This window comes from Acartia tonsa, chromosome 10 (assembly GCF_053477335.1).
Source record: "Acartia tonsa isolate MP-2025a chromosome 10, ASM5347733v1, whole genome shotgun sequence".
Taxonomy (NCBI): Eukaryota; Metazoa; Arthropoda; class Copepoda; order Calanoida; family Acartiidae; genus Acartia; species Acartia tonsa.
Genome location: NC_137269.1, coordinates 33,841,137 through 33,866,866, shown reverse-complemented (window position 1 = coordinate 33,866,866; position 25,730 = coordinate 33,841,137). Strand labels below are relative to the sequence as shown.

At 29.7% G+C, this 25,730-nt stretch overlaps 1 protein-coding gene across 1 annotated transcript in view; it reads right to left on the bottom strand.

The window, feature by feature from the left end:
- Positions 1-21,114, bottom strand: part of LOC145330885 (lachesin-like) — a 109,650-nt gene extending 88,536 nt beyond the window's left edge. Inside the window, exons 1-2 of the mRNA XM_080175555.1 lie at positions 21,048-21,114; positions 20,175-20,291 (exon numbers count right to left, since the gene is read on the bottom strand). Coding sequence (XP_080031681.1) covers positions 20,175-20,291; positions 21,048-21,106 — 176 coding nt within the window. The 5' untranslated portion in view covers positions 21,107-21,114. The remainder of the gene's footprint in view (positions 1-20,174; positions 20,292-21,047) is intronic.
- Positions 21,115-25,730: the final 4,616 nt, after the last annotated feature.

The following is a 25,730-nucleotide window of genomic DNA, read 5'->3' as shown; positions in this document are numbered from 1 at the left end:
AAAAATATATATATTTTTCTCTATCTAGACTGTAAAATATCCTACAGATTTGCATACCTAATCCATAGCTGCAGTATATATCAGGGATCTAAAAGAATAAGACAACGGCCGATAAATTTATGTACACTCCAAATGATGATACAAAAAAATACCCTTTCTATAGATTACAAATAGTTGTTGAAACGTTTGGACACTAAACTTGATAAATCAACCAATCGAAATTCAATAAAAGTCACTAAAGTTGTTTAGTCAACGAATAAGAAAACATTTGAAAACAATGAGGACTAGTGTAATAAACAGCCCAATGTTACCTCCCTCCCTGAGTATATATAGCTTCATACAGAATATAGGGACAATCTTACCCCAAATTTAAAACTTTACAAAGTAAATTTTACCTATATCAAATTAAAAAAAATAAAAATTTCACTACTTTTGTAATAATAAAGATTTTAAATTTTTCCAGTACGGCTCTGAAACCGGTTAACATCCGTTGGAGTAGAACCGGTTCTCGGAAAATCATGTAAAGTATGGCATTACAGTTTCCACGAATACAAAAAAAATCATAAAATTAATAAGCCCCGGACTAAACTGGTTTTAATCTTTTCATTTTAGGATCTACGGAAAGCTGTTATAATACCATGCATTAAATAACTATTCTTGGTTCATACATTTTTTCTTGAGATTGATTATACCTTGTCCTACGGTATATATAAGATATTACTGTTGAAAAGAATAAATTATTGGTACAGCCAATTGGTATGATTATATATATTTTACTATGTAAATAAGAAATAAATTACAAAATAACAAGAAAAGTATTATAAGAAGGTATGAATTAGCTTTTTTTATATATATATAATCAAATCACAGACTCACATAAAAAATAGATTTTTTCCACCAAGTAAGATGTAAAGGTTCCTTATTATATTTTTCCAATGAAAAGACATTTTTTAGGTATTGATGTATCATAAATAAATATATTGGAAGCTTCACTGAAAAAAAATCGATAGATGCCTTTTTTGATAGAGATAGATTGACAACATATCTATGGACTACTATAAGTCAGGCTTTTCTGGAAACTCAAGATAAAGAAGTTCAAGAGATCTTGTATCACAAAAAAATTACTGCATTATTTCTTATTTACTATTCTATTTGAAAAAGAGAGGAATTAATTTTACTTCTTTTACATTTAACATCAAAGCTAAATATGAATAAAAATTGTTGTGTCTTGGGATTAAAATTGGGAATTCATAAAGAAATAAATATTTAGGGGGTCAGATAAAAATGTTGTCAAAACCCCCAAAAATATCTAAAATCATAAATATTAATAAATATTTATTTTTAATTATTGATTGTACCTATTCCTGTATAAATACATTATACAACACTCTCTTTTATTCTTCTTCTTATATTATTCAAGTTAAAAAATACTTTTGTAGCATAAGTGAATATTTTTTTCTTATTATTATAGAAATATTTTAAAAAGTTATTCTTAGTTTAAATACTCTGTGGTAAAATTAAACCTTGGTTGTTCACATACACAAAAATTAAAATTTATAAAAAAAAGTATTTAATTTTTTTAGTTTTTTGGGGGGTTGGGGGTGTCCCACCCCCCAGAAAATAGATTAAAACCATCACAGGACCAGTAGGTATATGTTACCTGAAGAGTAGAGCCCAATCGGTTCAGTGGTTACCAAGATCTTAAGGGACGGACGGACGGACGGACAGACAGACAGACAGACAGACAGACGGACAGATGGACAGACATCAAGCTACTTTGTATTATAGATAACCTTGAAATGCTGCACTACTTATGGACTTGTTCTTGTTTAAATCTAAAATCTTTTTATTAAAGGTATCTAAATAAAAGGATGTCACTATATATCTCCAAATTGATAATGAGCTAAGAAATTCTGAGGAAAGACAGAAATATTTTCCCATCAGATAAGAGTGAGAAACAAGGATGAATACAACCAAAATAAGCATAGAAAAACCAAATAAACAAAATGTTGGAGATAAGTATTACATTTATTTCAAACAGGCATACGGTAAATGGACAAAGTTGGTTAACAGATAGATCCTTCTCAGTTCAAGAAATCTGGTAAAAAATCTATCTTTGATAAAAATAAAACCTAAGAAATCCCTTCCATAATTGAATGCTCCTCATAACATAGATATACAAAGAAATTTCAGATGTTTATTTAATACTTTTACAGACAGACAGTCTAAATTATGGACTAGCTATGCTGCTAAAAATAGCAAGTATAATAAAAACATTTCTCATCCTGTCCCTCTCAAGAAAGCAATAATATACTTTTTCTGTTTGTGTATGTATATAGCATGATGAGGATTTTGAAATGTTGGTGTACAAAAACCAGAAAGCATACTTTGAAGAATTCCATAAAAAAAAACTCTGTAAAGGATTAGACCTCAAGCAAAAATATTACTAAATGGATAAGAATATGTGCAAAAACAATGAAATTTAAAAAAAAAATAGTACAACTTCAAGTTCTTAAGCACTATTGAATATTCTAATATTTTTAGTGTAAAATAGCAGTTTTAAAAAAACTTTTAAGTTAATTATTTTCTTTTTAAACTCAAAACATATATTGAATTAGAGACCCAAATCTTTCATATTGAAACCTGGACAAATCCTTAGGACCCAAATATATTCTTGTATGAGGATATTCTGGTATATATTTACACATATAGGCACTCTTTATCTGTAGTATGCTTTATATCATCATAAATAAATGTCTGATATGAAAAGAAAATTGTGAATCGTATTGGTTTCTTAAGTCTTAAAAACGAGTTATTCAATTGTTTCTACTTTGGGTAATTTTATTTAATCTTAATGTTGGTTAATCTAGTAGTGTAAAAACTTTTCGACAAACAATTACAGGACGGTTTATTTTGTTTACAACTCTTGTAGGCTTATCCCTTGCGATCCCTGCATATTTGCACATATTTGTGTTTTTTAGGTCCTGTTCTTTTACAAAAAGTACACGGTTTCTATTTAATCAAAATTCAGTCCTTCTGACCGCCAAGCTATTTAAATTGAATTGTGTAAATTCATGTATCTATACAGAGATATGACAATTGGCGTTAAATTTGCATTCTCAAAAATTTTGTTGGTTAAAATGAAATTGCAATCTAGTATATAAATAAATCAGAACATTACATTCGTTTTTTTTACTTTTAGGCTTAATTTAACTTTTTGCTGCAAAATTAACAGTCATATTTGTCCTTTTTTTTATTTAAACAACGCAATATTTATCTATATCATTAAAATACACATTGTTCTACTTTGATATATCTTCTATTTTCCAGATAAAGTAAAATCGAGATATCTCTAAATCGAATATATTATATTAAATATCAAACTAAAAGATAAAATGAATTCAATTACGCTTGCCAAACAAAGATCCTGTATTACAAAGACTTTTAGATCCCTTTAAATATGAATTTATTTGTGAGAAGTTGTGGAAATTCCTCTCTACTAATAGAACAGTTAGGTACAAAAACGTTGTATTGTTTAGTAATGAAGCTTTTTTTGTTGTTTTATTTAAAGAAATGATATTTTGACTAAGAACCATTATTAGATTAATTCATCAATCCAAATGGTCAGTCATTTACAATAATTTGTAAAAATTAAAAAGAAATTTCTAACATACGAAGATTTTTGTTCATGTTTAGTCACATATTTTAAAATTTTTGGAATATATTATTTCTTAAGGCAGGCTTTATCCTAAAAAAATTCAACTATTAACAATTAATAATTCTATCAGATAACTTAAATGAAAAAATAACTGGCCTTTTGTACCAATCTGTGTACCCTTTAAAACCAATATTACGTTCCAATTAAGGCATTTATATTCAAGCATTTTCTATTCATCTCATTAAATAGTTTTTATTCGTGGATCTTACTACAGGATGCAGATGCTATTCGATATTGAAATCTGCTTTAAGAATTATTGATCTAGTAAAGGGTATGAATAATTCAATATAAAGTGAACAATTCATAGAGAATTGTTTCGTTATAAGACAATCTTATGAACCTTATCCTCGGAAGAGACTAATTGATCCCTCCTAAGATAACCAAAAGGAAAAATTTTCAACACCATTCTGAGAGATTTTTAACAAATCAATTCAGCTGCTATCAAGATCTTACTGTACATCATGATAAAACTCCTACATCTCAGGGAGGAATGGGACATTGGAGTTGTTTTATGATAAATATTCTTATTCGTTAATTTAGGCATGTTAGAATTGTCCTATTAATTTCAAACTTTGCATGGTGATTCCTGTAGTAGTTAGGTACGATTTAGAAAGCGTAGCAACTCTATAAGCGTCACCAGAAAGTCCGTACGCCCATTTTAAACATATTGATTTTTAACTTTTTTAACAAAAAGTTTTTATGCGATAAAATCATCCGATTGGTCTGATTTCTTTATTACTGATTCCTATTACAATAAGGTACAATATTTTGAGCGAAGCATCTCTATAATCAAGTCCTAAAAATGTCAGTATGTCCTTAAACAGTATCTTGTATTTAATAAGTTTTGCAACAAATTTACATATAATTTTGTCAAAACTTATATATATTTATATTTTGTATATTCAGTTCCAGAACGCTCTGACAATTTACAAGAGTTAATGTTCGTCTGACATACCGTTTCACAGCTTTGGTTTTTATGGATGTTGTCATCCTTGTTACATTATTAAGGAAGGCTATAATTTGCTTTAAGAAAATAACTTTCTTTGTAAGAAAAAGAAAAATCAATTTATTACTTAAAGTTTAATACTATCAACGTATTTCATGAATGGTCTCCTTTTGCACACACGAGGATATACTAGAAGCCTATAAATAAACTATTTATTTCAATTTACGTAAAATCATCTAAATTTAGATCAATATCTTTTTCACTAGGCATTGCACTTGAGTACTTTTATATAATAATAATATTGCTATATAAAACAAGGATGACAACATGGATTTACGGACTTTCTGGGAATAAGTATAGAGTTGGTACTTTGTAAATTGTACCTAACTGCTATAGGAATCATCATGTCTAAACTTCGAAAAAAGTTACATCCGTTACAAGGGGAAGTTTGGACGAACGGACCGACAATAATTATAGAAAAGCTTTGCTTTAAAAAATTAAAGAGAAAAATTAGATAACAAACATTATTATAGAAAAAAAGTTACAGATATATTACATATTAGTCAGTAATTGATTTGTCTCTCAAGTTTTATACAGAGACTTTTTATAAAGTGGTGATATCTCTTGGGAAGGTGGAGCTAATTTTAACCTTTATCTGAAACTATAATAATCTTCACTGTAAAGGAAACCCACTTATGATTTTCGAGTTCCTTCGTTACAGACACACATCCTGCTACTTTTATATATGTATATATATCTGTACCGGTATGTACCATGCATGTATCTTGCGCAATGGTTGAAAACACTTAGGAATATTGGTCACTTGTAAGGCTCGGCAACTAGCCAACTCGAATACAATTATTGTAAAGTCTGAGTTGCAAATGCTGCTTTCAGTCTATATCAGGCAGCCTTTTTTTCAGCTGCATTTTACTCATTTACTGGCTATAGCAAATAAGAATAAGCAGTTTGCTCCGGTAGCGGCTGGTTACAAAACGGCGTCTAGACTATTCTGTTGTGACTGCCGAGCCTTGGACACTTGACTCCCCAACTATGTTTGCTTTGAAAGAAAACAAAAACTCTAAGTAGGACATACCAACAATATTTCAACAAGAAAAAGAAAGTTTAAATATGATTATTTTTACTTTTTGGTTGTGCAGCCACTCTATAAATCCAGTATATATAACAGGGTTTAGATAAAAAAAAAAACAATTTAAAGTGATAAGTCAGCACCAAGACTGGTACATAAACAAATGAATACGTAAGTTTAAGGCAGGTATTTACTCTGCCAAAATCAAAATTTGCATTTATTAGTAATTACAATCTATTATTCTTTTTTTTATTTAATAGTATAACAGTTTCCTAACAATTTTGCCAACTTACTGTATGCTTTTGGACATAAATGTTCTTGTTTTCATAATTCTCCCCCAAATCTGTAAAATATTATGACAGTTTTCCACTTTGATTCATCTATTACCAATATTCTTTTCATTATCGAAACTAAAGACTTAATCCTTCAGGCAATAAAGGATGAGACAATGGACACTAAACCAAGGTAAATTTTGAGGATAAATAACTAGGTAATCTTAGACAATAAAATAGCATTTACTGAATATTTCAGTAATGAATCATTAAAAAAAATATCAATTGATCCTAGTTTGATAAGCTACTAGCAGTTACCCTAGAGGCCTCAAGGGACACCTGAGGAGTGGCAAGTTGAAATTGATAACCCAATTTTTTAGTTTAGTTTTAAAGATAAAAAGTAAAATATTTTTTTTCGAGGGGCGAGTTCTTTTGGATTGGTGATGGTACCCTTCCCAGAACAGTTTTAAATCTTCAAGGACCTATGAGAAGCTTCCCTATAAAGGAGAATCATAAAGGTTTAGCGAGAAACTTTGGTACAAACAGACACACACCCAAAAAAATCCTGTTATTTTATTATTATAAACTTATACATTGGCTGCTTAGGTACACAGTAGTCCTTAATTCTTTTGAATATATAACATGTGATTAGTAAAGAAATTGTCAAATATAGTGAATAGAAAATTTAGCTGTTAATGTACATTTAACGAACTATGTCAATACTTTACTACAAAATATCACAATTAATGGTTTAAATAAAGCCACAATACTCTAGTTAAACAGTAGTAGACTAATAAGCATTGGTTAATATGTAGCCACACTATGCTAGTTGGATACAGTGCTAGACTAATAAACATTGGTTATTATGTAGCCACATTATGCTAGTTGGATACAGTACTTGACTAATAAACATAGGTTATTATGTAGCCACACTATGCTAGTTGGATACAGTACTAGACTAATAAACATTAGTTATTATGTAGCCACACTATGCTAGTTGGATACAGTAGTACTAGACTAATAAACATTGGTTATTATGTAGCCACACTACGCTAGTTGGATACAGTGCTAGACTAATAAACATTGGTTATTATGTAGCCACATTATGCTAGTTGGATACAGTACTAGACTAATAAACATTAGTTATTATGTAGCCACACTATGCTAGTTGGATACAGTAGTACTAGACTAATAAACATTGGTTATTATGTAGCCACACTATGCTAGTTGGATACAGTGCTAGACTAATAAACATTGGTTATTATGTAGCCACATTATGCTAGTTGGATACAGTACTTGACTAATAAACATTGGTTATTATGTAGCCACACTATGCTAGTTGGATACAGTACTAGACTAATAAACATTGGTTATTATGTAGCCACACTATGCTAGTTGGATAAAGTACTAGACTAATAAACATTGGTTATTATGTAGCCATACTATGCTAGTTGGATATAGTACTAGACTAATAAACAATGGTTATTATGTAGCCACACTATTCTAGTTGGATACAGTACCAGACTAATGAACATTGGTTATTATGTAGCCACACTATGCTAGTTGGATAAAGTACTAGACTAATAAACATTGGTTATTATGTAGCCACACTATGCTAGTTGGATACAGTACTAAACTAATAAACATAGGTTATTATGTGGCCACACTATGCTAAATAGATACAGTACTAGACTAATAAACATTGATTATTATGTAGACACACTATGCTAAATGGATACAGTACTAGACTAATAAACATTGGTTATTATGTAGCCACACTATGCTAGTTGGATACAGTACTAGACTAATAAACATTGGTTATTATGTAGCCACACTATGCTAGTTGGATACAGTACTAGACTAATAAACATTAGTTATTATGTAGCCACACTATGCTAGTTGGATACAGTACTAGACTAATAAACATTGGTTATTATGTAGCCACACTATGCTAGTTGGATACAGTACTAGACTAATAAACATTAGTTATTATGTAGCCACACTATGCTAGTTGGATACAGTACTAGACTAATGGTAGTGACATTTCCATTAGAGAAGTCAATTCAATATATTCTGCTCACCTTGGCTCACAATATATATTCTAATCAACAATGTCAATAAGTAATAATGAGGTTTTTTTTAGCAACAAAGCTACTCAATATGTAGACTCGTAGAGTATGCATGTCTGTTCATTTAAACAACACTTGCAGCTTCGCCCCTAGCCTCTAGGGGCTTTTTTCCCTAAAGGTTTAGGGGAAAATTTTTTTAAAAAATTTTCTATTTTTTTTAGATCTTTTCCGTATTTTATAACATTTTATAACTTTTTATATTTGTTAAAACCTTTAAATTTTTTATCTTTTTTAATGTTTTTAAAAAGAAATTTAAAAAGAAAAAAATATACCCTGGAGAGTATAATCTAATTGGTTCAGTGGTTACCGAGATCTTAAGCTTCAAACATACGGACGGACACACGGACGGGCGGACAGATGGACGGACGGAAAGACATCATTCTACTTTGTATTATGTAAGTTAAAATCTATCCATGAATTTTAAACTTTAGGTTTTAGATTAGGTTCCTAAGTGGTGTTTTCGGTATTATCCTATTAGAATTTTTTTTCAAATTTGAAAATTTGAGTTCTCAAAATTAGTTGAATAAACATTAGTTCTTAACGCCTTTAAGCAATTAATTTATCCATGATCTTTTTATTTTCCAACCAATAAATAAATTCTAATTTCCGTGCTATGAAGTTACCTAGTTGTGACAAATTCTTTTTATGTTTGTTATCTTAGCAAAAAAAAGAAATGTTTTCTAAGAATATAATCAAATTATTAGATTTCTATTGAAGTAAATATCTCAACGTCATAATATTCTTTGTAAATAGTTTGTTTCTAATAGTATAATTGAAACAATTATGTATTAAAGGTTGGAAGATGCCTTTTTCATCCAATTAAATATTATGCTACATAATTCCAATAAACTTTAATTTTTGGGGGACATTTTTTAAACATGTATAAAAAAACAAAATCATGTATATTCATAGAAAATTGTTTTCTAAAACACTACATCAATAGTTATTAGGAATATTATTGACTTACAAGCAAAAAATATTTTAAAGAAAAAGGATATAACTTAAGATAAGAGTGTACATACATATTGAGATATCTCATATCTAACATTATGGCTGCTAAGATCCAGGTAAAGAAAGAGTTTAGGGACAAGGTACCTTCATCGAAATTTTTTTCAGAACTTTGCTACCTAGGAACAGATATGAATTATACGTGGATATTATGTCAGGGGAAATACTGTCGTCAATTTAGGTTGTTAGCATGGAACTAATTTATTGTTCAGTTCGTTCATCCAGTGGGAGGAAAGGGGGATATCGTTATTTTAGCCCGCTGTGAGCTTCACTTTATAACATAAAAATCTGGTATAACATCCAAGTTTTAATATATCCATTTACCTAAGTAGGTTTGCATGTCACTTTAACTGCAAAACCTTGAATATTAACAATCTAGCATAGCCAAGAACAAACAAAGTACAGGTGACCCAGAGCTTGAGAAAACACGTTTTGACTAATGATTTTAAACTTGAATTTTGCACTACTTATGCATGATTAAGTCTAGGCAGTACGAAATTTGTATCTGACCTTTTGTACCAGTTTTTTTAAAAATCTATACTAAGCAAATTTGAAAGTTGCAAAAATACCTTATTTTAAAATATAATTTCGGTCCCACTTTAATCAATACAGTATTTGAAATAAATGAATTCTTCGTTTTTGAGCACGTTAAAAGGCATACAAAGTATTAATTCAAAGATTAGATGTGCAAATAAAATCCACGAAAATACATATTTTGCCAGCCCTACCACAATGAATGATGTTGTATAAATATCTTCGTATATAGTTGTATAGTGTTAAACATTAGAGTGTTTAAAAATCATGGACTTTTTAAAATTCTGTCAATTTAATTGTTGGCTGTTACTAAAAATATAAAACCTTATTTTAAAAGAATAATTTGTATAAAAACATGAAAATAACCTTTTTTATATAAGTTTATAAATTGAAAGGCATCCCATTTCCAACTTAGATAAGGGGGAAGGCTTTTTCTCTAAAACAGTAAAAACTTTAGGACAAACATTTACAATCAAAGAGTTGGTTGTTAAGTTATTGTTACTTTACCTTATAAGCCATGAATTTGTATCAAGAAATACTTATATAATGCTTCCCTTGGCTATCCTAAGTTGTATGCATGGCAAGCCTAAATTAACCATCTTGAATCCATCTAGTGTATATATCTAGCATAAGCCAAAACCCACATTGAGTAAATTGAAAGAAATGGTGTCTGTAAATCTCCACCATGATTTGTATACACTACACATACATGTATGCTGTGTCCCAATAACAAAAAAATATATGGAGAAATTGTCAGTCACAATTTTGGTGTACATTAAATTACATTTATTTCAAAATAAAAAAATATTAGTTAGGTTAGGTTAAGTTAGTTCCAAGCAGTGGTTAGGCATATGTAAGGCTTAAGCCTTCTAAGGGGATCTGGGTGTTCTTAAAGCTTTCCTTGTCTTGCTGTATTATTTATATTACCCCCTTTTGTGTTTAACCAAAAGAGCACATTCAATTCAGGCACTCAGCAACAATGAAATTTAAGTGCCTTAACCATACAATTTCCATAATAAATTAGTTTGAAAGGTTAATTTATAATTACAAAATTACAATTACAATTAAGACAAAATCCTTCATTATTAGATCTAGTTATATGCCTCAACATTACATTTGTATACAGCTATAGTTCTAGATTTATATTATGTTCTATATTGATATAATATAATACAACACATATAACACATTCAATGTACACTGTGTTAGGTACCTTATTGTATTTATTCTGTACTCATTCTAGAAGTAAATCTTTTTGTATAATTACATTATTCCTTAACAGAAAGCTTGATAACAAGAATATTGTTGTTCAAAACTTACATATTTAATAATGCAATATATGAACCAAATTTTCTGAGTCAAGACAGAATGCAGAGTATCTATACTACAACTGTAATGTATATGGCTTAATTTTTTGTTTTTATAGAGCAAAACTGAGCAAAATGTAATATAAACTGTCATTACATTGATATTCTACCCTTAATCTATGGTACTTTTGTTTGTAAATCCCTGCTATGTATCACATTATACTCCAGCAAGAAAGAATGATTACTTTATCTATACTCAATATCTGGTTTCTACCAGGGATAAAGGGATATAATATATATATAGTTTATTTGAGGCAAACCAAGCTTTAAAAGTTTAAAACAATGGTCTATCAATTATAATACCACCTATCTCAGTAATTATAAACAAGATCATGTCCATTGCTCCAATCCAATTTTCATTTTTCTCTTGAGTTTTTATTGTAATAGGGTCATGTTCCCAAGTCCCTGAATCTCTCTCCTCATGTCTTCACTATTTCTTCTTTTTTATTACTTCCCCTTTTCTTTAGGTCATTAGTGCCCTGTTTCATGCAGACAGAGCCCATGAAGTCAAATGCCAAGAGTTAAAATAGCGAAAACGGATAATACATAGAATATGCCATATAACTGGAATATATTACTTCCTTTACAACTAAATCTCACCATATAAAAGTTAATGTTATCTATCCAATATGTACATGTATTTTAAAGTAACAGGATGTCTCTATTTATGTTTGTCTTTACCACTGCTAAAACAGTATGAACAATGTAGTTTCTTATAGGTCCCAGGAAAATTTAAAACTATTTTTTGGAGGTTACCACCACCCTCCCAAGTTGGAGAACCCTAGAAATAAATGATCCACGCCCCCAAACTTAATTTTTCTTTTAAAACTAAAATTGGCAGAGGTTTTTGGCTGAATTCTCTAAGCAAACAAAATAAAGACAATGTTATTTAGTGTGTCAACTGATGTCCTTAAACTAAATTCTTTTTAAATGATCTGCAGTCTTATCAACATACTTTAGATTGGAACTTAGGAAGAATTAAAACTAGCATCATGGTTGATTTTTTTAGTGTTTGATATTGCAGTATGTTAAAGACAGCTTTCTGCGGGAGTTGAAATGAAAAATTATAATATTAAAACAAGTTTTGTAAGCCCCCAGGGGCCGAAGGCTCTGCCTAACAAAACTGGAATTAATTTTATGATATCTTTTAATATTTAAGGAAAATTGTCTTCAATACAGTGCCATACATGACTTTTCAGTGGTTGAGAACCAATTTTAATCCAGCGGATATTAGTTGGTTTTAAAGCCATGCTGGAAAATATTAGTTTCTATATTTCTATGCTAATTTCTAATAAAGATTTTGGTCAATTTTTTTTATCGAAGCAATTTTCAAATAAGCTAAACAAGTATTTTTTGACCAATATTTGGGACAAAAGACAAAAAGTTAACATTTGAGAAGACAATATTAAGAAATTCCTTAACAAATAAAGAATGTTTTTATTTGTTTGTTTAATGCAGTGGGCAGGAGCTCCATACCTATATCACTTTTCACTCTATATCAATCCATTATGTCAGCCATTCCAATACCAAACTTTTGTGCTGTACCATCATTTCTGCATATTTCTTTACATCTACAAAGCTCAAATGGTCAAGAATTAAATGTTAGAGACAATATCCGATGTGAAATGTAAAATTTAAGTTACCAAGAGTTTGATTAAACCTTTAATGACATTTTGCATTTGACACTTTCTTTTATTTTTTTATTGTTACTTTGATTATCAAAATGCAATAGCTTAACTTTTAGGATTATAATAGTATTTTGCAGCTAGTCAATGATTTTTAGTGGAAAAATAAATTGTGAATAATGAAAAATGTGTGAAAGTAATGGCACATCTTTTTTAGTGCCTGCCTGTCCACCCATTTTTCTAACAAAACCTTTTTCCTCCCCAACAATTTTGTTAAGAAAATATAGAAAAGAGTTACATTGCAATTACCAAAATCTTAATGACCCTATATCAACTTACCTTACATAATAATCTTATTTAACTTCTTATATTTATAGTGACAAAGAATCTAAAACGAAGTAATAGATTTTCTTTTAATCCAATGTAATAATATATTATTTAAACGACCTAATCAACATAAAGGTATTTTGTTAGTTTATTCATTTTGGTCTCTTTTTTTTAATTTGCTTGCTTTTTTATTATCTGAATTTATGTTCTGCAATGAACTATAGTATTAAAAATTCATTCTTGATATTACCCTAATTATAATGTCTAGTTTATTACATCTATTGTGTAAAGCTTGTGGGAATATACAAGTAAACAAAAAGAGGCCTCACAAGGCCAAATGATTCAAAGAAATTGTTACTCTCAGTATTACAATTTTAGACATTGTTGCTTTGGATACTTTGTATGCAATTACATTTTCTTCTTTTAGATAGAAATGTTACATCTTTTTTGTATATTTTCATCTAAAAATGTTTTGACTATGCAAAGATTCTATACATATCAATTCGCCCATCTGTCTCTCCACACAGATAATAATAAGATCTAGTATATATATATTAGAACAATGACAATTTATCAAATATTTTCAGAACCCGACCCTCCAGGTCTCCATCAACCTTTGAATTAACTTACATGTATACATAATACATTAAAATTGAAGCACCCCACCTTCTTCCTCCGAAATGGGCCCAACTATTAAGGATTAAGCTGTTTATGTAATTACTCTTGTGTTCAAGTAAAATAGAAAGTAAACAAGGATGACAACATCAATAAATAGCCAGAAAAAAAATAATTAACAATCAGGCGGTCAAAGTGAGATATTAACTTAAAACTGAGATATTCATAAATCTTTTAATACAAAAATAGAAATTGTAGTTTATAGAGTTGCTTTGCTATAGTAAAATACTAGCAGCTGCAACCCAATACTCTAAAGGCTTAGTATTTGAACTAGTAGTTAAGAGAAAACAAAATAGCCTAAAACCATCCCAGGAACATTTTCTACAATGGAGAGCCTAATAATTTCAGCGGTTAGCAAGATTCTTCGTTACAGACAAAAAAGCTTAGTACTTTATTTTACACTAGTGGCTACGCTTCTATAGGATTCTAGAGGCACCTTAGGAGAAGGGAGATGAATTTGCTAACTTAATTTTTAATTAAGATTTATTCTAGGGGCGATTTCTCTTGGAAGGGTGGCAGCTAATGACAAGAAAAGCAAATATTATTTATTTAAAATTTTGAACAACTTTGCTTTTATAAAGTCTGTCATAAAACCTCTCAATATATGATTCATTTAAGGCTGAATTTCCGTGACCTTATCAAAGCAACTGATAAAAATGGCCATGAATCAATTCAATTAAGGAGGGGTTTTATGAAGAACTTTATAAAAGCAAACTTGTTCAAAATTTTAAATAAATAATATTTGCTTTTCTTGTCATGATTATGCGGTAATTCCTAGTGGATGAAAATTGAACTTGAAATTTTCAAATCTAATTTTCTCAAAAACGGCTGCATTTTAGATTTTTTTTAAAAATTATATGAAGTTACCTAACCTAGGGTAATGAAATGTCCCAATTTAGGTTCTGACACAAAAGTCAAAGCACCTTCAAACGCACTGTGCTTAATTTTTGGGTTTGAAAAAGTTTTATTCATTGACTGAACCCTGTATTCTTGGGAATAATGGAGATAGAAAACCCATTTTAGTTTGAATACAAATTAGGAGTAGTACTTAAGTGATCAGCAGAGGCACAAACATGCATTTTTAGCTGCACAGCTACTCTATATTCAGCATAAGTAAAAATGCTACCTTTCCGTAACTAACAGAAGTTCAGTTTTATCTCTTTTATCGAATTTTTTAACTAGTTAAACATAGTTTAACTAGTAACATATACTTGCACATTAATGTGTATGATTCATACAAAATATCCTTTTCTTTCTTGTCTTTTTTGTTAAAATTTACTGTTCATTTCATTTAACCTGTCTTTATTTAAATTTGAAGATTTCTCAATATTGTTATCCTTGTTTTTTCTTTTTATCTATACCTTGTTTATTAGTTTTATTTTTAAATTGCTTTGAGTTTTTTTACTACGCTACTTATGGACAAAAAAGTGTGTTTTTTTAAGGAAAGACATTCGATAAGTTTAATTATGTGTCATTATCGCTTAAACATAATAAATACAATTTGCACTAAAATAACTCTTCTTTCCTTTCCTTTATGATATTTTATTTTGTTATAATATTAATAAACAAATTTTTTTTAGACTTTACATTTTGTACTATTTTATTTACTAGAAATATGACAACAACAAAATGAATTTTGGTTTAGTCATAATTAATATCTGCCAAGGGTAATAATTCTAGAAAATATCCCTTATATCACAACTGGACCCTCCCACCTTGCTTATTTTTGACTTAACCTAACCGAACTTAACTTTTAAAAATATACATATGGGTTTATGAAAGTAAATTTAAAGATGAAAAAAAGGCATTTTATTGATATTTTACAGAAAAGTAACTAAACTATTTTAAAAATTTTTCATAAAAGGAATCCAAAATCTATTCTGTAACTCATTCATAAATAAAAAAATCTTTTAAACAGATTTTTTATTAAAACATTGGGAGATTTTTCGCCTTTATGCGAAAGTTCATTGCATCTAGCATTGTTAGAAGGTTTAAATAGCATGTAAAATTTAAACAATTAATAATAATTGCAATATATGAAATTAGGGTTAGTATTAACTACCAAAATTATTATAGTATGATTATTAAAACAATGAAAAGAAGCTGAACTACTACAACAAAAAAATATTCTACAGTGTGTGATGCTATCTTAATGGAAAAGACAATTACGATAAACAAAACAATCCTTCTTTATTTACAAGTTTTGGTGGAAAAGTTTGAACACTCCTAGTTTGTACCAATCAATCAAGATATAAATTTAAGCCAACCAATGCAATGAGAGGGAATTTACAAAATACTATAAGCAAAATATCACTTATATAATTATTTTAATTTTGAGGGTAGATTAATTTCTCTTGCTATCCCTTTCTCTTCAATTATAGTAAAATATATTAAAGGATCTAATGCACAATCATAGAAAGGCCAGGAATAAAGGGATATGAAAATGGATAATAAGGTAATCTTACTCCAATTCTTGAATTTGACAATCAAACTTTCACAGCCTCTCAGTATAAATAGGAAAATCAGCATATGAATTAACTAAAAATTTTCTATACCAGCTACTATTCGGAGGATACAGTGACGTTATTTTAACCAGCATTGATATCTCCCTCCCTGTAGAAATAAGACTCATTTCTTAATTGCAAAAAGTTCAGGAATATAGATATAGATAAAAAACTGTATTTTTGTGAAGTATTGTAAAAATAAAGATTTATATATATAACTCTACAGTTTCTATATGTTCTGTCTCTCTATAATCTGAAGTTTACTATTTCATAAAATTTTCTACATTACCACTGGATTATAGTTTACTGTTCTTTCTTCATTTAAAAATGTACTATCATGATAAGGTAAAACCATAGGCATGCACAATGGTAGTGTATCAACCCTCCTGGAAAAAGTAAAAAGTCTACACCTCCCACCCCCCCCCCCCCATGAAACAAACACATGAAATAACCAAGGGGGGGAGGGTGTCAAGGTAAAAAAGTCCCCGGTAACCTTAAGGGGTGTGTGAAAGCAATTTAGCTTTATGCCAATGTCATTTCACTAGTAAAATAATCCTAGTTTGATAATTGATAATGTTGGTTGTGTATCTATAGGAGTTTATCTACCCCTTGACAATAAAATTATTATACCTCACTAAATTCCGTAGGCCAACTCCTGGTAAAACCCTGTGCACGACACTGGGTATCAATATACTCCCACTCCAAAGAGCTGCCTCTTTTTCTTTGTAAATAACTAGCGGCTTCGCCCCTAGCCTCTAGGGGCTTTGCCCCAAAAGGTTTAATCAAACCAATTTTTCATATTTTATATTTAAAGAAAAAAATTTTAAAAAATGTTTGGGGGGGGGGAGAATTTTTTTTTTTGGGGGGGGGTAGTCGACCCCACTATTTTAATTTTAGTTTTGAAAAGAACAAAAAAATTTTAAGGGGGGGGGGTATTTTTAATTTTTTTGGGGGGTTCGGGGTGTCCCACCCCCCAAGAAAATAGTTATAAACCTTCTCGGGACCTATGAAAAGCTACCCTGTAAAGGAGAACCCGAGCAGTTCAGCGGTTAGCGAGATCCTTCGCTACAAACAAACAGACACACAGACAAACATACAGACGAACAGACAGACATCGTTCTACTTTGTATTATAGATATTAGATAATCGTTCTTTTTCTTGTGAAATAATTTACATTTTTACATAATTTATCTATCTATTCCCCTCTCTCAAGAACAATATATTATTTTTTACTGTACATAATTTTATTTGCCCGGCTTATGTTAATATTTATTCTAGAAATATTCCTAATAAAGGCTTTAGTGTCGTTTATGCACTTAAATTTAATTTCTTTGCTAAATGCTTGAATTTCAAGTAACGCAGCTACTCTAAAATGTCCATATGTCAGTCCATTTAATTGTATATGTTTTCTGTGGGCCCTCCGTTGAAACATAATTTATAGATCATTTAATTTGTTCTTTCTTTTAAATCGAGTTTAAAATTTATTTGTGTTGAGGGTAGGGGGGGGGGGGGGGGGAGACCAATTAAAATTTCATTGTACTGTCCCTCTATCCCTGATAAATAATGGAAAAAAACATAGTTTTCCATTCTCATTTTGAAATAATTATAATTGATTAAAACACATTTGACATGGATATCTATAATTAGTAGGGATTGACAGCCACAGCTAATATGAGCCGCATAATATATAATAACTTCCAGCCGCAGATAAAAGTTTTTAAAGCTAGCAGATACCAAAACACGAAAAAAAAAGGCTGTTCTTTTAGAATAATCGTTTTAACATCCAAGAAAATAGAACCCATATTTGTACCTTAAAAGTATTAGGAAATTGTAAATAGAAAGAATTATGATTACATAGGACTATTCAAAACATGCATTGTCGTTAGAATTTCATAAATATAATATTAAAATAAATATAAAAATTAAATGTATTTCTTTTTCAGAATAAATGTCAAAAAAAAAATAATATCCTATTAATTAGGATCGACGTGTGTCATATTGGTATTTGCTATCTATACCCTACGCTTGATATTAAAGACAAGTATGACAACATCCATAAATGGCATGACAAACGAACATGTTTACTTGTAAAGTGTCTAACTGAATAATCAGAATAAAAATGTATAAATCGAAATAAAATTGTAAGTAAATTTGTTGGAAAAACAGCTTAAATAGAGGATATTTTTTAAGGCCTTACTTTTATTATTAGGACTTGATTATAGAGATTCTTCGCTTATAACATTGTACCTTGGTATAATAGGTATCAGTATTAAAAAAATAGATGGATAGGATAATTATATCACATAAAAAAGTTGAAATCAACATGATTTAAATGGAGGTACGGACATCCTGGCAACGTTTAGTGTTGCTACGATTTCTAGATTGTAACTAACTGTTATAGGAATCACCATGCAAAGTTTAAAATCAATAGGACATTTCTAACATGTCTAAATTAACGAAGAGAGCTAACCGTCACGGAAGGACAGACTAACCAACTCTAATTATAGAAATGCTTCGCTAACTGTCAAAGACCCGCTGGGTACAAATTACTCATAATTACTTATGCCATCCATCAGGCTAATATTTCAACCAAGGTTGCCAATCAAGTTTGTCAATTAATAATCCAAGTAGCACAGCTACTATAAAGCTAGGTTTTATCAGGCCAATAGATCTTTAACTATATTTTTTGACTATTATACTGTACCTTAATTTCCATAGAGAGGTTAAGTTAATCTTAATATTAAATAGTGATCTAATAAAAAAAATATTAATAACTGCAAATCTTACAGGCATACATACTTCAGTTAATTTACTTGGACTAAATCTAATTTTTCAGGCTATTATTTTGAAAACACAAAAAAAGCGAGCAATAAATTAGATTTGACATGACAAAGGTTCTCCCACATTCATTTTTAACATTGCTTAAATAAACAACATTTTCGTCGAGCACAGGAGTTATGCATAAAGAAAAAAAACCTCTCCATAACTTTTGATTAAAATAAGAAAAGAGTGTGCGTGTGTACTTGTAGGGGGGGGGGGGATTCTGCGCTCGCTAAACATTCCGAGGGAAAGAACCAATTTTTGTAAAGTAAGTTTTGAATTTTATCTGCATGGATTAATTTAGGTATGATCCATTTTCGGTATTTATTCAGCCAGCGGAAATTAAATCAGTTTTAGAGCAATACTAGAGAATTAATTTAATTTTGAAATGCTCTATTTATTACCGTAAGAATGTACATAAACATTTCCTTTAAATACAAAAATAGAAAAATTGTAAAAATTATTTTTTAACAAAAGTTGCAAATCTTAGCAGGGTTATAAAAACATTTTACTTCTGTATAAGTCGAAGCTGGGGCGAAACTATGAATTACTTTAGTATTGGTTTTCATTATTCTAGTCTACTTTATTATTTATTGGAAAGGATTTTCATTAATAATTGTTTTTAGCACCGACTCTACTTTACAAACTGTTCATTACACGTTTTATTAGTGTAATCGTAGTATTAACTATTTTTAATTGCCCTTATTTTCAAGTAAATTTTAGTATTTTGCTACTTTAAACGATTCCTGCTGATACTTTAATATAATGACCAAATTGACAATATGTTCATCTGATTTTGTTTTCGATATCCATATGCGGATTATATTGATTGTTGAATCTACTTTGATATTTTTTCGACATATCACAAAAATCATTAAATTCACGAAAAAACTGAAAGAAGCTAAAGTTAACAAGCAAAATTTCTTTTTAGATTAAATATCAACTTTACAACATTAACATTTTTTGACAGTTATTGTAAATAAATTGCTGCAAAATATGACATTAAATAGTAGCTCATAAAATAGTTAGTGTTTTAAAAGGAAAATATGTGATCAGTTTTTTAATGATTTTTACCTAAATGACAGTTGAATGTATTGACAGTTATTGAGTTACTACCCTACAAAAATGGTATTACTATATAAAAGACTGTGATGACACTAACCTGTTTTGTACACAGTGAATATGACAAGTAAGATATGCTATTTGTCCTGACTGCACTGTCTGCACTGTAGGAACACTTTTCTTAAACTTCGGTACATTGTCATTGCATAGCTCTTCCCTATATTAGAAATAGTTATTTATCGCATCGAATTATAGCAAGGTTTCCACGGATATTGAAATGAAAAATATAAGATTAAAAATAGTTACAATGTTAACAAAAACTGGTATTAGTTTAAAAAAATTTATTTTTATATTTGAGGAATCATGTCTGAAATACTATAATATACATGTTTTTTTTAGTATGGCTGAGTACCGATTCTAATCCAGCGAATATTAATCGGTTTCACAGCCGTTCATGAAAAAACAATTAAAATACTACTGATAACATTCTAAAGATATGTTGGCACCATGTTACAAACGCCGTATACAAGCAATAGAAAAGAACACAGTAATAGTGTCTGACTGATTATGACGTAACAAAAAAAATTAGCCAATGAGAGGCCGTTATTGACCAATGGTAAAATTTATAGTGGCCTCTCATTGGCTAATTTTTTTTTGTTACGTCATAATCAGTCAGACACTATTACTGTGTTCAATAGAAAAAAATGGTGTGTACAGATAATTAAAACTACCAGGAATATATACCTAAAACTTCTGGTTAAAGTTAGCTTTAAAACTGTATCTGGATTAACATGGATTTTTTTGGCTCCTATGTCAGTTTTGGTATGTGTGTTATTTAAAAAGTCTGTATATATATATTTGTTAAATTTTTAAAATGCTAAACAGTTGGTCAGAAAAACGTACACCGCATACTATATTTATAAAGAGCTGTTCTTCGAAAAAACTTTGTACAGTTTTATATAATTTATCTAACCTGGATTTCACAAGGGGAAGTAAGAGAAACACACCACAAACTAACAACATTTTTGCCATTTTTATAGAAACCTGAAAATACAAAATATTTCACATTTTTGTTTACCTGCAATGTTTTACAAAATTGAATTATATAAGTATATATGTATTATAAAAAAAACAGAAGAAATTTTGTCTTTAAGTAGCGCAGTAAAAATAAGATAAAAGAACAGCATTCAATTATACAGAAACTAATTTCCATCCAAACTAATTGTAAAATCTTATCATTGTTATTTATACAGGATAAATTACTTGTATTTTGTTATTACTGCGCTACTGATGGTCACAATTACCTTGTTTGTTTACAGATTATGTCACTGAACCCTTTTTCAATTTAGTAATTAATGCATAGTTGGAATACAGGGATTAGTTATTGGATAAAAAAACCCATAAAACTCTAATATTCATAAAATACAAAATAATTTTAGAAGCGTTAATTACCACAAAAAACGAATATTTTGCCTATAGATTAAAACGTATATTTTGCCTAAAGATTTTTTGGGGGTTGGGGGGGTTGAAAAGTTAATAGTACCACCATTAAGTTGAATTATGAATCCTATCAAGATTTTTATACCCCACACCATAATAGTCCTTCACATCATGGATCCTTAAAAGAAAATATTTTTTATTCAAATTCCTAGTCCATTTTAATATTGTTTGACATATTTTGAAATTTGCTTTGATGATATAATAACCTATTCATAAACAGGAAGGGAAAATATTTACATAAAAAAGTTAATTTTAAATCAAAAGTAGGTATATTCACGTTTAGGCCACATGAAAGAATGAGAAAACGTTATTATATAACTCTGGGGACTAGTGTGGTAAACAGTCTAATATTCACTCCCTGCTATGTATCTTCACATAAGCCAAGGAGTCATATCGTGTTCCATAAAAAAAACTTCATAATGCCAAACACACAAAAAAATATTTTGTGTTTCCCAATCCAAAGACAAATGTATATTTTACCATACAATAAATAGATATTGATAGTTATTCCTCGCATCGTATTGTAGAAAGCTTTCCAGGGGTTATAAAAGCTAAAAAATATACTACAAACTGGTATTAATTTTATGATTTTTATTTTAATATTCGTGCTTACTTGTCTGTAATTCACTGCTTTACATAATGGTTCAGTATGACTGAGAACCGGCTCTACTCCACCGGATATTAATCGGTTTCAAAGCAATACTGGAATAGTTCTTCATCGCATCGTACTTTAAACAGCTTTCCGCGGTCATCAAAATGAAAAATTATAAGATTAGAACCGGTTCTAATCCACCGAATATTAATCGAAACCAGACTTACTGGAAAATATTTTATTTTTTAATACAGATAAATCCCTTAGAAACCTGATTGCACTAAATATCTATTTTTCCTTTTGACTAGATACCTTAATACATAATATAATATTCTCTAAAAAGAAAGAATCATAATATATACATAAAGTGGATTACAGAGATCTATTAGACCAATATTGTACAATTGCTTCAGAATTAATAAACCAAATAAATACTAAAATACTGTTTCTAAAAGTTCAATTAATAGTGGATTTGCAAAGAATGTCCCAATGTCGAATACGTGGCATATGAATAACACATTTTTATTTGTAATGTTTAGAATAGAAAATTTTACTTTTTTTTAGGGTGGAGGGGACAACAGACAAACATCCTATTACTTTAATTTGTATGATTTACACATTGGAATATTTTTGTACACTCTTTGGCTATCTACCTATCTGATTTTCTTACATGAATAGAGTAATACATATTCATAACTTCACAGATAGGTTTATGGACAATACTTTTATTTTCCACCCAATTTTGAACTCAAAAAGTTGATAACGGGGTATTAGTTTAAGCAACATCCAACAGATAACCAACTCTTTGTCTGGTTGAAAATGATTTGCCCCTGTTTAGGTTTTATCCAACCCCTGGCAAAATTATTTGATTCTAATTGTTGGAATAACGTATTGTAACATAATAACGTCATACCCTAGTTATAAAAAAGCTGAGCTTTAGAAAAGAAAAAAGCTCTATGTATATTGAATGTATGTATAAAACCAATATTGACAAACTTTCTTTACAATTTATCTCCATTATCTAATAATCTTTGTAAGCAATATTGCATTTAGTAACTCTTGTGGCTTCGCCTATAGCCTGTTGGGCTATAACCTCCCCTCTATGGGGATAGGGTATTTTTGTGTTGGTTTATATATTTTTTTTCAACTTTCTATTGCTCTGCTACTGCTAGTAAATATAATTGATCCTGTAAATGAGAGACTATGACAAAATTTGTATATAAATAACAAGGTTCCTTATTAAAGTTGGAGTAAAACTTTGATGCTTGAAAGGGTGTGCATTGATTTACGCACATGTTTTATATAATCATATTATTATAATAGCACAAACAGAGCCTTCCCAATTACTTCACTCCAGGGAGGAAGGGGAAATTTGGCTTTAAATTTTACTAGTAACTTTGTTATATAAGCAAGATTTGTTTTTCGTTGGCTAAAAACTATGGGTACTTTAATTAAATCGTGATTGGTTGGTTCAAACTAGTAGTGTCAATTGTCCAAACTTTTCACAAATATTGAAATCTATAATAGAAAAAAATATTTTTCAATATTAGGGTGTACATCAATTCATCGTCAATTGTCTTATTCTTAAAATCCCTTACTTCACAATGATTATAAATAAAACCTTATTTTACATGTTTGCTATAGTAATAGTAAATTGAAATAAAACGAACGGATATGATTTTTTACGAAAATGGATGCACACCCGCAAAAGACCTTGACAGGTTTCAAAATTTACTTACAGGGTTAAATGGTGTGTTAAAGCAGGGGGGATATTTAAATTAGATTGACACAGTAGATTTGAAACGGAATTTAGAATAATTTTAAGGTAACCACATTAATTCATTGTTGTTTATTATTGCTAAAAAGTAAAGATATAATAAATCAACTATCCTCTATATACATGTATTTTCATTAAATCGTCAAATTAACTAATGTTAATATTTTATCTTATTATCTAACTAATTTCTTCTATCGTTTTAAACCTAAAGTGTAAGGGGAAAATACAGAATGGGAGAGGCATCTTTTTAGTTATCATGCAACATAATAATATTTTAATAGCTAATTATATATCTAAAGAATAATAATTAATGTAGGTCAAAGACGTCCAAGCTTTTTGTGTTGAGGGGGTAAAATATGGGGTGTCAAAGTTTAAGGGGGGTAAATACCCCTGGACGTCTATTATGTTGGATATATGTACTTAAACATTAATCAAGTTCTATTTCATAATAAAAAGCGCAGCAACAAGAAATGTGTTCAAAACAGTTTTCATAACAGTCTTAAAGTAGTACTGGACAGTCAAACGTTAAAGTTATAACTTCGAAAGTTGGTGTGAAATGTAGAAACATTGTACTTGTTTACAAACTTTTATAATTCATTGAAATTTAGGTCTAGAATTTAAGGATAAGAATCTAGCTTTAAATTTATATGTATAAGTAGCACTGCTACTCTATAAGTAAGGTCAAGTGTATACGTCATTTAAAACAAAACATGTAATTTTGTCAATTTGACCGTCTGTCTGCTAATTAAGATATTCTTATACTAGCAGGATATCTGTCTGTTTGTGTGTTCGGGTTCTCCTTAACAGGTTAGCTTCTTATAGGTCCCGGGAAGGTTTATAACTATTTTGGGGGAGGGTACCTCCACCCTCCCAAGAGAAATCGCAAAAAAATCATCCCCACCAAATGTTTTTTTTTACTTTTTCTTTTCAAATCTAAAATAATAATTTGGGTTATCAAATTAATAACTAAAGCAAATGTATGATCAAGTTTTAGGCTATTTCTAAAGAAAGTAAAAAAATAGGTAAAATTAGTAAGCTATTGATTCTTTTAAAACTGTAAAAAAGATGAAAAATTTTGAACGGTTAATTCTTATTTTTTTTGTCAGTAACTGTTAATAAATCATTAAATATGACATACACCTAAAATACTAAGCAATTATACTTGATTCTCTATCAATACTTAAAATAACGCAATAAACAACAAAGATGTAGTCGATCTCAAAATTATACTTTAACAAAGACTAGCGGCTTCGCCCCTAGCCTCTAGGGGCTTTGCCCCAAGAGGTATGATCAAACAAATTTTTGTGTTTTAGTTTTTAAAGAAAAAAAAAATTGGGGGGGTCGAGGGGTTAGTCGACTCACTATTTTAATTTTGGTTTAAAAAATTGAGGGGGGAATATTTCATTTTTTTTTTTTTGGGGGGGGGGGGGTTAGAGGTGTCCTAACCCCCTAGAAAATAGTCATAAACCTTACCGGGACCTATGAGAAGCTACCCTGTAAAGGAGAACCCGATAAGTTCAGCGGTTAGCGAGATCCTTCGCTACAAACAAACAGACAGACAAACAAACAGACAGACAGACAGACAAACAAACAGACAAACAAACAGTCATCGTACTACTTTGTATTATAGATATGCAGAGATACACCCTAGTGGCTTCACCCCTAGATCTCGAGAACCTGCATTTGAAGGGGGGGGGGATGGTTGGAGACAGAAAAAAAAATCATGTAAAGATTTGTATTTAGAAAAAACGTCCTAAAAACATCCCAGTTTCCATTAAATGGAGGTA